Source organism: Aphidius gifuensis, linkage group LG3 (assembly GCF_014905175.1).
Source record: "Aphidius gifuensis isolate YNYX2018 linkage group LG3, ASM1490517v1, whole genome shotgun sequence".
Classification (NCBI taxonomy): Eukaryota; Metazoa; Arthropoda; class Insecta; order Hymenoptera; family Braconidae; genus Aphidius; species Aphidius gifuensis.
The window spans coordinates 6,971,268-6,988,366 of record NC_057790.1 but is presented as its reverse complement, the minus strand read 5'-3'; the positions used below and the strand labels follow the sequence as shown (position 1 = coordinate 6,988,366).

The following is a 17,099-nucleotide window of genomic DNA, read 5'->3' as shown; positions in this document are numbered from 1 at the left end:
ACCATACTGCATAATTATAATAACACTTTGTAGTGTTGGTGTACTTGCTACTGTTGCAATTGCTGTTTCGTAGATTAACCTCCCTTACTCAACCGTTGATAAAATTATCATAACTCACTGCATTTGCTACTGAGTCAACACCTATTATTTATGCCCAAGACATAAAAATTATTAAAACACACGGGTAAAATTATAAACTTTGAATTGTTATTAGTATAAATATTTTTATAAGTTAATTAAATTGTGGAGAAGATATTGAAGAATATATGATTTAAATATTTCTTTGTAATAGCTCTGTACTTTTATTTTGGATTACTCCATAAGTTTTATTTAACTAAAAAAATTCAATCTCTTTAAATTGTTTATTTTTATTATAGAAATTATCTATTTATTTATAGCTTTGTCTTTTTTATTGCAACCTGAGTTTATTAACAGCAGAAAAATTAAGCTGAAAATCAGAAAATGTATGTAATTACCATTTTAGGATTGCAGGAAATTAACAACCATTGTTCATTTTTAGAAATATCATGCATTAATAAATTATTTTATATTTTTTCAATTTATTTTCATCGTATAATTTTGATGCAGGGAAATGACATCTTTTTAAATATTGCCACGGACTATCTTGATACATCCCTGAACTTATTGTTTATTATTTTTTTATTTTATTATTTTATTTTTTTATATTTTACTAATGACTGTCGAAGAGTATTTATAACTGACGATATATTGTTCACGTGACAAAATAAATTTATTTATTTTTTCAACATAGTGATAAAAAAAATCTACCATTAAACAATTTTGAACTGACCTTAAATCATTTAATTTATTTTGTGACCAATTGGTTATTTTATTTCAAAAGATGATTATTGAAATTCAACAATTTTACAATTAGTAAAAGAGCATATATAATTCTAAACATCTAAATTATTTTCGTAGTTTTCAATAAAAATTTTTTTTTTATCTCTATATAAAGTTTAGAAGACGTATATTTTTTTTTTTTTCTTTTTCTTTATCATAATGCCACGTTTATTAACAATATATTTTCAACACACGTCAATGATTATTATTATTATTCGATGCCTTTAGGGTATAATAATCAAAATTTCTAATACGTTGTGTTTATTATTAAGCCAACTATCAGCTTGAAAAATATATTTTAATCTTTATTATTTAGTGATTAATTTTTTTTTTTTTCATTTTAAATAGTTTTTTCCAAGTTTTTTTTATCATTTATATCTGTTATTCCTCCAACAGAATTATTCATAAATTCATTGTTTTTTCGTCAATAATTGTATAGGTAAGAATATTTTCAAATGGAAATCTTGTTGAATATACAAATCATAAGTGTAGATAATTAATCGTATTAATTAATTATTAAAACAATTTTATTTTGTTATCACATGTAAAACGTTCTTTGAAAGAAGAGAAGAGTTCTGATTTTAGTTGATGAATAACAATGCTTTTTTTTTTTTAACATAAATATTTGTCGTAATATACAAAATTGATTAAATGAGGCAGTTATCGATATCAGTCATTTGAAGGTGATGACAAAAAGTGTGTATGTTTTTTTTCGAACACTCATACTTACTCTTTTTCAAATTTTACAGGAGATTTCATCTTCTGCGCATGTGTCAGCGCATGCGTCGTAAATCATATGATAAGTTTGATAAATTTTAGAAAATTCGTCATGTCTAACAAGTGCCAGCAAGCTTCTTCAATCATTTCACCTCAACTTGTCGCTCGGAGTACTTCTTCTATTAAATTCAACAATTTGACCATCACATTTTGATTTTTTTTCTGTTCATCAAGCCACGCCCAATAGAAATGGCTAATACTTGCTGCTATTGTATTGTTCTTCGACCTGGAACAATCATTATCACGGCGCTCTTGTTTGTAAGTTACATAAAATATTATCATTTTTTTTTTAATAATCTAAAATGTGATAGAAAAAATGTGATACATGAAAAATTAAATTAAATCTTTTGTTTTTATAGATTTATTATTTGTCGATTTCTTGTAATTTTGATGGAAGATCGGCATTGGTTTTCAATACTGTTCAAACATTAAAATCGGGCACGAAAGTCAGGATCCCCACGGCAATTAATGTTTCACCTCTAGAAATGGATTATATTTTTGCAGTTTTTCTACCTGTCGTTACTTTGGTAATGCTGTTGAGTGCTATTTTCGTAAGTTAATATAAAATACTGAATACTTTTTTTCGAATTAAATTGAATTTTTATATTTTTCTATTCTATTTCAATAACCATTTGTTAATAATTATATATTTATAAATTTTAGAAAAAGTCAGAAATCTTATTTCATGCAATGATCACGTTCATAATTGCATATATTTTATTGACTGTGTATTCGACTCTGGGAGAAGAAAGAGGCTGGTGGTTCCAGTATAAATTTCCACCTACTGATATTCCGATTGACTCTGATGAAGTTAATGCCAAACCTAAATCTACAAGAGCTCTTTACGCTGTTTTTAGATATCGTAATTAAATTTATTTATTTATATATAAAATTTTATCACATGCTGCAGCTACTATTATTAACATTATACTTTTAATTAATTTCACAGTTATCGGAGGATATTTCATGTATGTTGTGTACTCGTATGTTCAACAACTTCGACAAGACATTCCAACATCAGGCAAAACCATCGGTGTATAATATCTTCAAGTCAAAAAAACTTAGATAAACAGGTTCCATGGTATGGTTGTTTTTATTCTAAAAATTTAAATAATAGCTATCGTTCCTGAATTAAAAAAAAAAAAAAAAAAACTCTTCATAATTAAAATTAAACTCAAGGTAAATTAAAATGAACCACCCAAAGATAAATGACAATTAAAACTAAAAATAGATTTCAAGATAATATCATTTTTTAAGTAAAATAATTTAAATAATTAAGACACGTTGCTGTGTCTAAAAATATATCATGTGATATCAAATTTTTGTTCGAGTCATTTTCGAGAAAATATTATCGTCAGCATTTTTTTTTTATGAAATTAATAAAAAGTTATCAAGTTTTCATTTTTTTTATCTTTTATCTTAACAAAACCTCACACTGAAGCATTAATGATTAATTTATCAATTTTTTTTAATAAAGTTTTTTTATCCTCTGAAACATAATAAGCTTAAAAAAAAAAAAAAATATAAACATCGTTTACAACAAAATTTAACAGTAAAAAAAATCATTAATAATTATTATGTCAACGTTTTTGTTTAAAATATATAATAAAGTTTATAAAATTATTTTTAAATAATTAAAAAAGTAAATCATTGAATGTATTAAAAAAATATGTATTAAAAAAAATTTTAATCTATTGAAATAATAAATCAATAACATAAGACTGCGAAATTTTTCTATAATTTATTTATTTCAAGTAAATTTTTTTTATTACTTTTAAAATGCTTAATTAATATATTTTCTGTACATTTTTTCTGACACTTTAGCTTTAAATTATAGTAGAACTGCATTACTGATTTGAATTATTCCCGCCAAGCGGCCATCTTTGACTCAAGTCTTTTCTGTCGCTCTTTCTTCTTCCTCTCTTTTTTTTTTTGTTGATACTTGCTAGCGTATGTGTGTGTGTGTGATGTATGCATTTATCCATTTTGAGGTTATAAAATTAAATTACACAACAATAATAAAAACATAAAAAAATATATATAAAAATAAACAATAACAACAACAAAAATGAATAAAATACTGTCATCTTCAATAAAAAATGTAAGTAAAAAAATCCATAATGCTGAATTAAAACCATCTGAATTATACAATGCATCATTAAATTTAATAAACAACATAAAACCATTAAATGCATACATAAATGTAACTGATAAAATTGGAAATGATCAATCAAATGAATCAAACAAACGTCAAAATGATGGTAAACTATTAGGTGAACTTGATGGTATATTAATTGCAATAAAAGATAATTTTTGTGTTGAAAATGTACCAACAACTTGTGCATCATTGATGCTAGAAAACTTCATACCTGGATATAATGCAACTGTTTATAAAAAGCTACGTGATAATGGTGCAGTACTTATGGGTAAAACAAATCTTGATGAATTTGCTATGGGATCTGGAACAGTTGATTCACACTTTGGACCAACAAAAAATATTTGGGGTTCTAAATTATTAGATAATTATACAATTGAAAAATCTGATTTATCAACAAGTAACATTGATTGTTCAGACAATTGGCATATTGCAGGTATTTAATTATAATTTATAAATACTTAATTAATAAAATAATATTTTCATAATTTAATTTTCATTAAAAGGTGGAAGTTCTGGTGGTTCAGCAATTGCTGTTGTAACTGGTACATGTTTTGCAGCATTGGGTTCAGATACTGGTGGTTCAACAAGAAATCCAGCATCATATTGTGGTCTAGTTGGATACAAACCAACTTATGGTCTTGTATCAAGACATGGATTAATACCACTTGTTAATTCAATGGATGTACCTGGTATTTTAACAAGAAATATCAATGATTGTATAGAAATATTAAATGCAATTGCTGGTCCAGATGATTATGATTCAACAACAATTAATAAAAAATTTAATCCAATTGAACTAACAGATTCAATTGATGTTAGTGGACTCAGAGTTGGTATACCAAAAGAATACAATTTATTAGAATTAAATGATGAAGTTAAAAATACATGGAATAATGTTGCAAATATATTGACTGAAGCTGGTGCAATTGTTAGTGAAATATCAATGCCACATACTGATTTATCAGCTGTTTGTTATTCAGTATTAAATCAGTGTGAAGTTGCTAGTAATATGTCAAGATATGATGGTATTGAATATGGTCTTAGAGCCAATGAAAATACATCAACTGAAAAGCTATATGCTAAAAGTCGTTCAATGGGTTTTAATGATGTTGTACGTAGTAGAATATTAACTGGCAATTATTATTTATTACAAGAAAATTATAATGATTATTTTTTAAAAGCCATGAAAATACGTAGATTAATTAGTAATGATTTTAATGATATATGGAATAATTGTGTTGATGTTATATTAACACCTACAACACTTACTGATGCACCACTTTATAAAGATTTTATATCAAAAGATAATCAAACTCAATGTTCACAACAAGATTATTGTACACAACCAGCAAATTTAGCTGGTATACCAGCAATTAGTATTCCAATTTGTCATTCATCAAGAGGTATGCCATTGTCATTGCAGCTAATGACACCATTTTTACATGACAAACAATTATTTAATATTGCTAAATGGATTGAAAATGCTGTACAATATCCAAAACTTGTATTAAATAATACAAAATTAATTGAATAATTAAAAATTTTTAAATATATTTATTTATATTGTTAATAATATTTTTCTTGTTTCATTTTTTTTATATTCATTTAAGTACAAATTATTATCATTTCAATTTTGGTATACAACACTTGCTTTTACTGATGATATTGTTATTTAAATTTATTTAATAATTTGTTAAATTTATGTATGTTTTTAATTACAAGTTTTGTAAAATGTTTTTTATATTTAAGATGATGGGTTTTTATCTCTAGACTGTTATTGACAATAGTCTTTTCATTCGTCTCTGAATGAATATATGAATTGTAAATTTTCGTCTGTCTCATTGGCAATCTACCTATTCGAGTCACCTCAAACAAACATCAAAACAATAGACTGACATTTCTCCTTTTACCTTTTGCAAAATGCATTTTTAAAATTTATTTATTTTCATTGATAATAAAATTCAATTTAAAATTTCATGTTAAATAATAATTTCAAATTTTTTATATCTTTTTTTTTTTTAAATACAATCATTATTTCTTGTCTAGAAATTATTAATTTCTATCGTTGAGGTAAAATTTCTATCGTTATTTTTAATTCGATAGTTTATTTGTCAATTTGGAAAAAATTTTCATGAATGATTCAGCAGTGTGTTGATAAAAAAGGGTTTAGGGTTGGGCAAAGATACTTGATAACGCATGCGTCAAGGCCTGGCCCCCCAGGGGCTGTGTCGTCGTCGTCGTCATCGTTGCTGCTGTTTTTAGTATACTTATTTTTCTATCCACATTGCTCCGACAGTCATCGGTTCGACATCAAAGCCGCCGTGTCAACCCTCGTGCAATACTTAAATTTCATCCCTCAAATATACACTAAATCGTGATTAAAATTTTATCAAATACAAAAATAAAAAATACATAGCAGTGAAGGTGCCAGTGAATTTTTTTAAATTTTTCTTCTTTTTCTTGCCATTGTTTTTTTTTCTTTTTCTTTTACTACTTGTATTTTTATCAGTAAAATTTTTTTATCAATCTTTATCGCGCTTGCGTGACCTTGATCAGGGCCTGTTATTATTTCATTTTTTTTTTATTTTTGTATAATATATTTTTTAATCGTGCGCAGTTCTTGAACTTTTGCATGACATTTGAGCTGAAAATGTGAAAGGATCTCTTTTTGATACGTGATGAAATAAAAACATCAAAAATCTGACTATTCATTGATATTATCACTGATAATATTTGACATCAGGGTTGTTTATTTATTTTGAGTGTTATTGGAAGATATTTTTTTCGAAACTTGAAGATTTTATCAACGTGCTTATACAACACGAGGATTTTTAGGTGCGTGTTTTAATATTTTACTAAAATTCTTATCAATTTTTTAATTTAAAAGCTGAATTTATTATTTTCTATCACTAATTTGTAGTTATTATATACTTTTTTTTAATTTTTTTGAATTTAAAACTCTTGACTTGTGTGACTTTTGAATGACAAATTGTCGCTTTATTGGTGTCGTCAAGAAGAAATTTTTATCCACTTAATTCTGGTCTAGATTTTCCGCCCACAAAACTACTTTACACATGTCATCATCAATCTTTTTTTTTTTATTTTTTTTTCATCCTATTTAAAAGCCATTGTAAAATTGATAAAGATATTATAAAAAAAAATTTGTAGTAATTCTTTTAAAAAGGATTGCAACTGTAAATACTGTAAAAATTTTAGATAATTAATGGCAATATTTTATGCTCTGACTTTTGACTGGCCAATCAATTATTCTGCTTGGATACAAGGTTTTTATTGTAAGGTGCATTGTTAAATACTCAAAATTAATCAACAAAAGAAGTCTCATTTAATTTTATCATATAATACTTGAAACATTTATCTAATTTATTTTAAATAAATTATTTATTCACATTTTTTTGACTCATTTTAATCATACAAATAACTCTTAAAAATAAATGTTATTTAATTACAAATAATTAATACTTTTTAATGTAAATTTGCAATTAATATTTGAATTTTTTTTACTTATATAAAGAACAAAGAAACGAGTGTATAAAATTCACTTTTTGTTGCAAGGGTGGCAAAGTGGTGAAATACAAAGTTTGTTATTTTTTTACTTGCAGATTTATTGTGTATTTTTTTTCTCTTTTCATTGGATGACATTATCGATATGGTTAGTCTTAAAATAAAATAGAAGGGTTAGGCATTGAACAAAAAGATAGGGTAAAAGGGGTCGTAATAAAATGTGTAAAAAAAAAAATACAATGGGATTTTTGGAGTATAATCACAAGCTTGTATATAATCCGAGAGAGTCGAATTTATAATTCTCTGGTGGTATTTCCATCCCAATATATATTTCCGATAGAATTTTACTCAGCCACAACTAATCGATAAATTTATAATTAATCATAAAACAAAATTAATAACAAAACAACATGATTTTCAATTCTATTAATACCATTTTTCTTTTATAAAAATATTACTCATTTATAAATTATTTATCTGATAAATATTTTAATTAAAAATTTTACTTAAAATTTTTTTATCAGTCTATTTTTTTTCTATATTCTATGTTATCTATTTATTTTTATTTTTGTACATACAATTTGAAATATATTAATAACTTATTTTTTCATTTTAAAAATAATTTTTTTGATAAAAAAAAAATTACCGAGAAGAGTGCTTATCAACAAAAAAAAAATAGTTCCCATGTCTATAATGTATTAATTAACAATAATAATATCACTAACAATCGAAAAAGTTAAATAGAAAAAATTACAAATTGATTTTAATCGAAAAAAAAATCAAACAAACAAATATTTCTATAAAAAAAAAAACGTAACGAATCCGGATGTTACATAGCTGTACTTTTAAAGTTCCGATTTTTTTTTTTTTTATTATTTACATTATTATTATTATTTCCTCTTGAATGAACAAACGTCAAGGCTAGATGTTCCCTGCTGAGAACATCGGGTGAGCACATTTGAACGTTAAAATGTTACATTTCGATTGGACAACATTCACTTGAAACATCCGGGACACAATTATAATTATTATGATTATTTTTTTTTTTTATACAAGTTGATTATTATTGTTGTTATTACAATGATGGTGTTGATGATGATTTTAAAAAATTAAATAGAGGGAAGGGATGTTATAATAGAAGAAAGAGCCATTAACTGTTTGATACTGAATATGTTGCTGACCCCCGCATCAGTATATTTTACAACATGACTTGACACAGTGAAATTTTTATTTTAAAATATTATTTTTATATTTAAATGATTGGTATTTAGTTGATTTATAAAATTATGTTTTTGTGGGGAAGGTGGTTATTATGGTTTTTACATGCTAATTTATTAAATTTTGGTAAGTGAAATAATTGAAATTAAAAATATTAATTAGTTGTTTTATTTTTATTAATTAAATATCACGATGATGATTGGTTTTTTAGTATTGAGCTGCTGATAAATGACATTTGATTGTGAATTTTTTCTTGGTTGTAAAAGAGATAAAATCATTAACAATATTATGAATTGATACTTGATTTTATCACGGTTTCCCTTTGTTCGTTATATCATGAAATGAAATAGTTTAGTTATTGCTTGTAATGAGAGTATTTTTGTGGTTTCTGTGTGTTGATGATGAGTGACTTAATTAAGCTGGATCAAAGCGATTTGCTATGTCAAATAAATACATGAAAATTTATATCATGAATACCAAGTGAATTGAGTATCTGAAATTAGATTCATCGTTGAAATTGAAAACCTCAATAAAATATATAAAAAACCGATAAATGAAAATGTGAGTTTCCAATTATTTTATTTTAGATTATTTTTTTTTTAATATTCTGAATGAGAATTGTTGATAAAGTATGGTGAATTAAATTTTCCTACAAGTGATTAAATTTAAAGAGAATAAAAAAAAATATTAAACTTGGAATAAAATTTCTATCAGGAAGAAGAAAAAGCGAAGAACGAAATATCTTTTACCGAAAAGTTTTCGTCATCGTGTTTCTGATGGCTCTTTTTTGTGCTATAGTGGAAATTTTTCAAAGACCTAATTAGACTTTTGGAGTCTTTATGAATAAACATAATATTTAAAAAGAAATTAATTTATATATATATATTGCAAAGATTTGCAAGTTCTTAGAATATGTAACGAGCTGAATTTAATATTATTTGTATTTTTGGAGTTATATTTACTTTACCAGTTTTATTTCATACTTTTAATTGACTGAAAAATAAAAAATATTGTTGTATTATGTTTATATAGATGATGTGAATTTGCACTTGTTGGTGTATATCGATAAATCTTAATAACCGTGTATTAAAAAATAAAATCAACAGTCAAAGATTGTAATATTTAATGCGAGACTGATAGAAAGAAGAATTTTTTTTTTTTGTCTTTCAATAGTAAAATTAACAAATTCACAGATAACTTTGAGATATTAATTAACTATCTCAAATAATCGTTGGTTTTTTTCTAGTTATTTTAAATATCATCTTTTTACATGACGTTTTTCCCTCATCTTAAGATAATTTATTTATTTAAAAGTAAAAATTTGAGTCTCAATGGAAATTTAACATTTACCAACTACTCGCGAGTCAAAAGACAAATTACATTTATACATTTTATATTTTAATGAAAAAAAAATTATAATATTCCTTATTTTCATGACATAATATTTATAAATTAATATATATATTCAATAATTTATTGTCTACTTGAAATATGTTTAATACTTTTCAATTATAAATTCGTTTTCTTGATTATTGTTCGATTATTAATCCACAGCTTCTTAAAAGTAAATCATTTATTTAAATATTTAAATCTTATTTAGATAAATATATGAATTTTTATTCTTTTATTATAATTTACTTGATTATTCATTCATTTATTCATTTGCTTATCAATTTATATTAGTTTTTGATTATTATTATTATTTTCCAATATTATATGCGTTTATTTATTAAACCAGGTCGACACTTCCGATTCATACTGAATAAATACTAGCCCGAGTTTTAACTCCGTTATGATGAAACGTGTTCCTACATTATACATACCATATACGTCTTCAAATGATTTATAATGCAACTCATATTCATATTTATTTATCACTTGTTTTTCACGTCAAAAACTTCATCGTTTTTCAATCACATAAATTCGATATTACATAAAACTACATTTCCTTGATTAAAACAAAATATATATACGAAACTAAATTCTCCTCTTTTATTTAAACTTGTTCTTGATCTTTTTATAATCAGCCCTTCTCACGATCCACCACTAATTACCTCCCAGAATAAATAAAAAACTCAACAATTATTTGATATTTTTTTAAACGAGTTTGTTCAACAATTATATTTTTTAAGAAATTGATTCAACTCAATTATTTTTAGAGTATATTGTAATAATCATTGATGATCACAATTGTTGTCATTGGTGTATATAATAAATGTCCTCAGTTATTTCAAGGATATATAAAGGATATTTTAAGATGAGGGTAAACTAGATATCAGAGTAATTGGCTGAACGTTGGCCAATCAAGAGCTATTGAATCGTCTCAAATTCACTGCTCCAATCATCATTTAAACCACATCCTTCTAAATTTTCGGTTACGTCGGAATTACGAAAATACATATATTTAATGATATATATAGACATCATTACCACAAGCTATATATCCTCTCAATCAAGTTTAGTTAATTTATTTAATTTCAAATCTCTTTTACTCGATCACAGCAAATATTCAATTTGTCAACAAATATATTTTCACATATGAGCAATTATTTAATATTTCTATATACTCAATAATTTTATATAAAATTTTTAATAACTATCAAAATAATAAAACAAATAGATTTTATATTTCAAAATTGATTATTGTGACTTTTATTCAACAAACCACAATTGAATTTCAGATACCCTCTGGATTTTAGTGGTCCTTGCAAAATTTATTCATTTTTGCCTGATGCCCAGGGGGTACTTTGATGGAAATTATTTTTTTTCATTGTTTTTTTTTATTCTATACCCTGTTTTACTCAATTAACAAACCAGCAAAATTTTCCATCTCTTTTTCATTTTATTTTCATCATGTAATTACTGTGCTTGATGTTACAAGAGAATATATGCGTATTTTTAAAACTGACATTGTAATAGTTATTTATTTTTAATTATACTTTAATTTTTTATCAAATTAAAAATATAAATAAATTAATAATAAATATTGTTGTTTGTTCAATAAATTGTATACTATTTCTCTTGAGGCTTGTATTTATAAAATTTCCAATTTGATGATCATGAAATTATATTTTTATCAAGCAATATGATTTATATCTGTTGAAATAATTTATTTATTATAATAATGATAATAATAAATGTTTGGAATTGAAATAATTAAAATTTTGTTAATGATGAATGTAGAAAGATGTGGATTATTGTTTTATTTGTGTGAGAAAATATATGTATAATATGGGGTGTCATTGTGTACCTTTACAACACCCCCTTTTTGTACAAGAATATTTGTGTCCAAGAGGGGTGACAACCCCCAAACAGAAACATTTTTGAAAAGCCCCTGGTGACAGATTTATTGGCAACATTGTATTGATATTTTATTTATAAAAAAAAAAATAGGAAAAAAAAAATTAACCGTGTATTATGAAGATGACATTGTCATTATACATGAATCTTTGTTGGGAATTCAATTTTAAAATACAAGAATTTAATCACTGATGAATTGAGGTAGATAATGTGATAATTTATCGTTGTGAGAATTAAAGTGAAATTTTAGTTTTTTATTTGTTTATTTATTTTTTGGAGAATATAGAAAATTGTAGTAGATGAGATTTGTATTTTTTAACATTATCTGGTTTATTAAGTTAAATGCCAAGTAATAAATTTTATCAAATGATTTCAAAGTGTAGTAAAAGCAATTTTATAAGAAAAACACATTCCCACTGACAATGATAAATGAAAACAGACTCGAGTAAATACGAAATAAAAACGAAAGATTTCATTAGCCAGTTGTGTTTCTACTGGAGTTGAAAAAATATGTGAATACGTGATTATATAATCAACACGCTAAAATCGGATGAATAACTTTTCTTTTTGGACGTGTGATTTGAGAGAATAAATTGATAACTTGTTGTATTATGTATGGATGATAAGAAGAACGAAATATCTTTTACCGAAAAGTTTTCGTCATCGTGTTTCTAATGGCTCTTTTTTGTGCTAGTGGAAATTTTTTAAAGACCTAATTAGACTTTTGGAGTCTTTATGAATAAACATAATATTTGAAAAGAAATTAATTTATATACCTATACATATTGCAAAGATTTGCAAGTTCTTAGAATATGTAATGAGATGAATTTAATATTATTTGTATTTTTTGAGTTATATTTACTTTACCAGTTTCATTTTATACTTTTAATTGACTGAAAAATAAAAAATATTGTTGTATTATGTTTATATAGATGATGTGAATTTGCACTTGTTGGTGTATATCGATAAATCTAAATGACCGTGTTTAAAAAAATAAAATCAACAGTCAAAGATTGCAATATTTAATGCGAGACTGATGGAAAAAAGAATTTTTTTTTTTGTCTTTCAATAGTAAAATTAACAAATTTACAGATAACTTTGAGATATTAATTAACTATCTCAAATAATCGTTGGTTTTTTTCTAGTTATTTTAAATAGCATCTTTTTACATGACGTTTTCCCCTCATCTTAAGATAATTTATTTATTTAAAAGTAAAAATTTGAGTCTCAATGGAAATTTAACATTTGCCAACTACTCGCGAGTCAAAAACAAATTACATTTATACATTTTATATTTTAATGAAAAAAAAATTATAATATTCCTTATTTTCATGACATAATATTTATAAATTAATATATATTATTTAATAATTTATTGTCTACTTGAAATATGTTCAATACCTTTCATTTATAAATGTATATATCGACAAGCATCAAACCACCTTAATTATTAAATATACAATGATATAAATTATTCAATATTCCATATAAAAAACAAAAACGCAGAATAATATAAATTACCTTAAATAAATAATAAAATAAAAATATATTTAAAAAATTACAAGTATAACATTGGGCTTATTGATTAACCATCAAAAAACCCAAATGAATCATCCCCTAAAAAATAAAAAGTTTTACTCACAAAATCAAGAGGGTCTTTGAACAACCCACCTACGTTACGACACCAATATATTAACTAAATATATACTCGAGTATTTAAAATCGACAATAAAAAAGTTTAACTATTTTATACATTTGTACCATGTTGTATATATACATCAACTAAAAAATAAACATTAAATAAAATTTATAAAAAAATTGCATCATTGCGTGCAGAGTTTATTTTATCGTTTAAACTTTCATTAACAATTTATAAATTCAAAAAAATAAATACTTTTTATTCTTTTAACCTTTTGACTGTTATCAACCAACACTGTGCCCTATCATGTCTCAAGTTTTTTCGTTATGCAACACGCAATACCTTTTTTTTTATTTATTTTTTTTTCATTACTTTTTATTATCATATTTTATTCATTTTTATTTATCTTTTTTTTCTAGCTATCATTAAAATTATTGACAACAAAAAATTCTATTCATGTTATAAATTTACGTACTTACCTATTAAAATCAGCTTGAGAGTTTATACAATCCCTATTTTCAAAAGCTCATAAACCCCATTAGCAAATTTTTTTTCTTTCAATATAATGGAAATCAATCATTCAAAATTATCAGAATTATTTTATAAATATTCATATTAAACCCAATCCCTCATTATATTCAACAAAGAAAAAAAAAAAATACTTTTTACATGATTATTAACTTCAATTTTTGATGTATATATTGACTCATTTATTTTCTTTTGTAAAATATTGATAAATTTATTTTTATTACAAAAAAAAAAAAAGATCAATATTGGATCCAATTTCGTTAGACAGATGAATACAACGAATGATTGGAAATTTGTTGACATTAAAGAGAAGAAAATATAAACAAACAAAGAGACAATATTATAAAAAAAAAAAAAGCAACGTAAATATTAGTATAATTAATTACAATAAATTGACAAGATTAATGGATAATAAATAAATAAATAAATCAACAAAAAAGTAAAATTAAATTAAATACTTTTTCTATTTTAATATTGTTATTTATTCAACAATAATCTAATTAAATTTTCAATGTTTATCTATTTATTTTTCATTTATAATCTTGATATCAATTAATTTCATTGAAATATTTATATATGCAAAAATGTCAATAGTAATTATTGATATATTGATAGATGAAAAAAAAAAGTTATCATATGTTTTTTTTATATTTTATTGTTGGCTTTGTTGATAACCAACTTGAACCTGGAACCGTGGATTGCACATAATTATACCAAAGCTCATTATATAGGTCTTAATTTGCTGCAGTAATTTTGAGTGAAATTATTTTAATTTATAGTTCAAAAGCTCATGATAATTGAACAAAATTTATTCTGGAAATTGGAATTTAACCAGTAAGTCGATAAATAATTTGTTTTTAACCAAAAAAATGAATTAACAATTGGATAATTTATTTTTAAATCTGATAAAAATAATAACGGATCATGTGTTTTATATTTTCGTCCATGAAATTGATAAAATACTTGGAAATTTAAATAATTAAATAACACTCAAATATTCGTTTTTGAAATGAATAAAAGGAATGTATTTAACGATAATTAAGCAACTAATCTTCGGGCCAATAATTGCACAATAAACACAAGTTAACATCTCATGATGGGAACAACTGAGATATATAATGATACCTGCTATTTGTGGAGTACATATATATTAAGACAATAGTATTTGTGTAGTGGTTATCGAGCCATAGTAATGGTCATCGCACAAACACTCTCGACACATATATTTGCACCATCATGAATTTATAAACAGGCATTATAATTTATATAAAAATATAAAATTCAATCGATTGTTCATTTAATTTTATTCAATAATAATGTACAACTAATTAAAATATTATTATTATTATTATTATTATTTTTTTTTTTTTTGTAAAAGAGCATAAATCAATATAAACTGCACTTTCATATTCTAGATAAAAAAAATAATATTCAAAAGAAAATAAAAACTGTGTCACATTGATATTCAATGGTAAGAATATTTTAAAAAAAATTCTTACTTTTTTTTTTTTTTATCAACAGACCTCACAAATGCACTTTAGTTAATTTATTTATTTATTTTTTCATTTATATACTATTACATGAAAATTCTATGAAAATAATATTTTTTATTTGATTTTTTTTTTTAATGATATAATATTTTTAAAAAAATTATCAATTTTACAATTTACTTTTTTTAATTTATAAAAAGAATATTTACTTGTTTGAAAAATTTAAAAAAATAAAAATGCAACAATTTTTTTTGAATTAGATACAAACTTGTGTGTTTATTAGAAAAAATCGATGATATAGATTTGCACTTGTTGGGGTATATCGATAAATCTTAATGACCGTGTATTAAAAAATAAAATCAACAGTCAAAGATTGTAATATTTAATGCGAGACTGATAGAAAGAAGAATTAACAAATTTACAGATAACTTTGAGATATTAATTAACTATCTCAAATAATCGTTGGTTTTTTTCTAGTTATTTTAAATATCATCTTTTTACATGACGTTTTTCCCTCATCTTAAGATAATTTATTTATTTAAAAGTAAAAATTTGAGTCTCAATCGAAATTTAACATTTATCAACTACTCGCGAGTCAAAAACAAATTACATTTATACATTTTATATTTTAATGAAAAAAAAATTATAATATTCCTTATTTTCATGACATAATATTTATAAATTAATATATATATTTTATAATTTATTGTTTATTTAAAATATGTTTAATACTTGTTTGGATTAGATACAAACTTGTGTGTTTATTAGAAAAAAAAAAAAGCTCCTCACTCAAATCTGACATTGGCTATTATTATTTGTTTCAAAAAAGATATTGTACAATCATCCACACAATGTAATCATCAATCCATCAGAAGTTTTTTTAACAAAAAGAAAAAATAGACGCATGTACTATGTAATCATTTTACTATGTTTTATTTATGTGTGTGCTTTCAACTTGGAATTGAAATCACCTCATTTTCTTTTTTTTTTGTAATCATGGATATGTACTTAAAAGTATATGATCTTTCACTATGTAAATATGTAAATATATAGACTAGCTATTCAAAATAATTTATGGTATATGTCTCTTGTGTTGCTCTCTTAGCCTAAAATCAACAAACCAATGAAAAAAGGTCACAAAACTTTAGCTATACCATATGACCCAGTTTTAACAAGTGCAAGCATCATAAAATATATGTTTTTAATAAAAGACCTTTTTATTTTATTAAAAGCTCATATGCAGAAATTTATTTTACCTTTTTTTTTTCATGCACAGTGTGCACTTCAACTGTAAATACGATTTTTTTTTTATTTTAATTTTTATATACCACTTGATATTTATACACACAAACTGTCAACAAAAAATTAATTAAGAAATAAAAAATTCCAAAATTTTTTAACACAATTAATTTATATTTTAAAAAACCTTTGTTTTTTTTTTGTATTTCAAGCTTTTTTTTTATTGCTTTAATCATAAAAGTCATGTTAAAAAAAAAAAAAAAAAATCTTCAAAGTGATCGAGCTTTTTTTTTTTTTTTGATATTATCTTTTGTCTTGATTTCTTTGATGTAACATTACATCTCCATATGTCATATGAACCATGAAA

General features: G+C 23.7%; 2 protein-coding genes across 2 annotated transcripts in view; both read left to right on the top strand.

The window, feature by feature from the left end:
- The first annotated feature begins 3,593 nt into the window (after positions 1 to 3,593).
- Positions 3,594 to 5,371, top strand: LOC122851769 (glutamyl-tRNA(Gln) amidotransferase subunit A, mitochondrial). The gene is made up of 2 exons (XM_044151225.1): positions 3,594 to 4,229; positions 4,300 to 5,371. Exons 1-2 carry the CDS (start codon positions 3,707 to 3,709, stop codon positions 5,328 to 5,330), a joined length of 1,554 nt encoding a protein of 517 aa, XP_044007160.1. The 5' UTR covers positions 3,594 to 3,706; the 3' UTR covers positions 5,331 to 5,371.
- A 3,207-nt stretch (positions 5,372 to 8,578) lies between these two features.
- The window catches only part of LOC122851762 (kazrin), a 45,482-nt gene continuing 36,961 nt past the window's right edge, over positions 8,579 to 17,099 (top strand). The window contains exon 1 of the mRNA XM_044151210.1: positions 8,579 to 8,662. Within this exon, the coding sequence (XP_044007145.1) occupies positions 8,605 to 8,662 (58 nt within the window). The 5' untranslated portion in view covers positions 8,579 to 8,604. The remainder of the gene's footprint in view (positions 8,663 to 17,099) is intronic.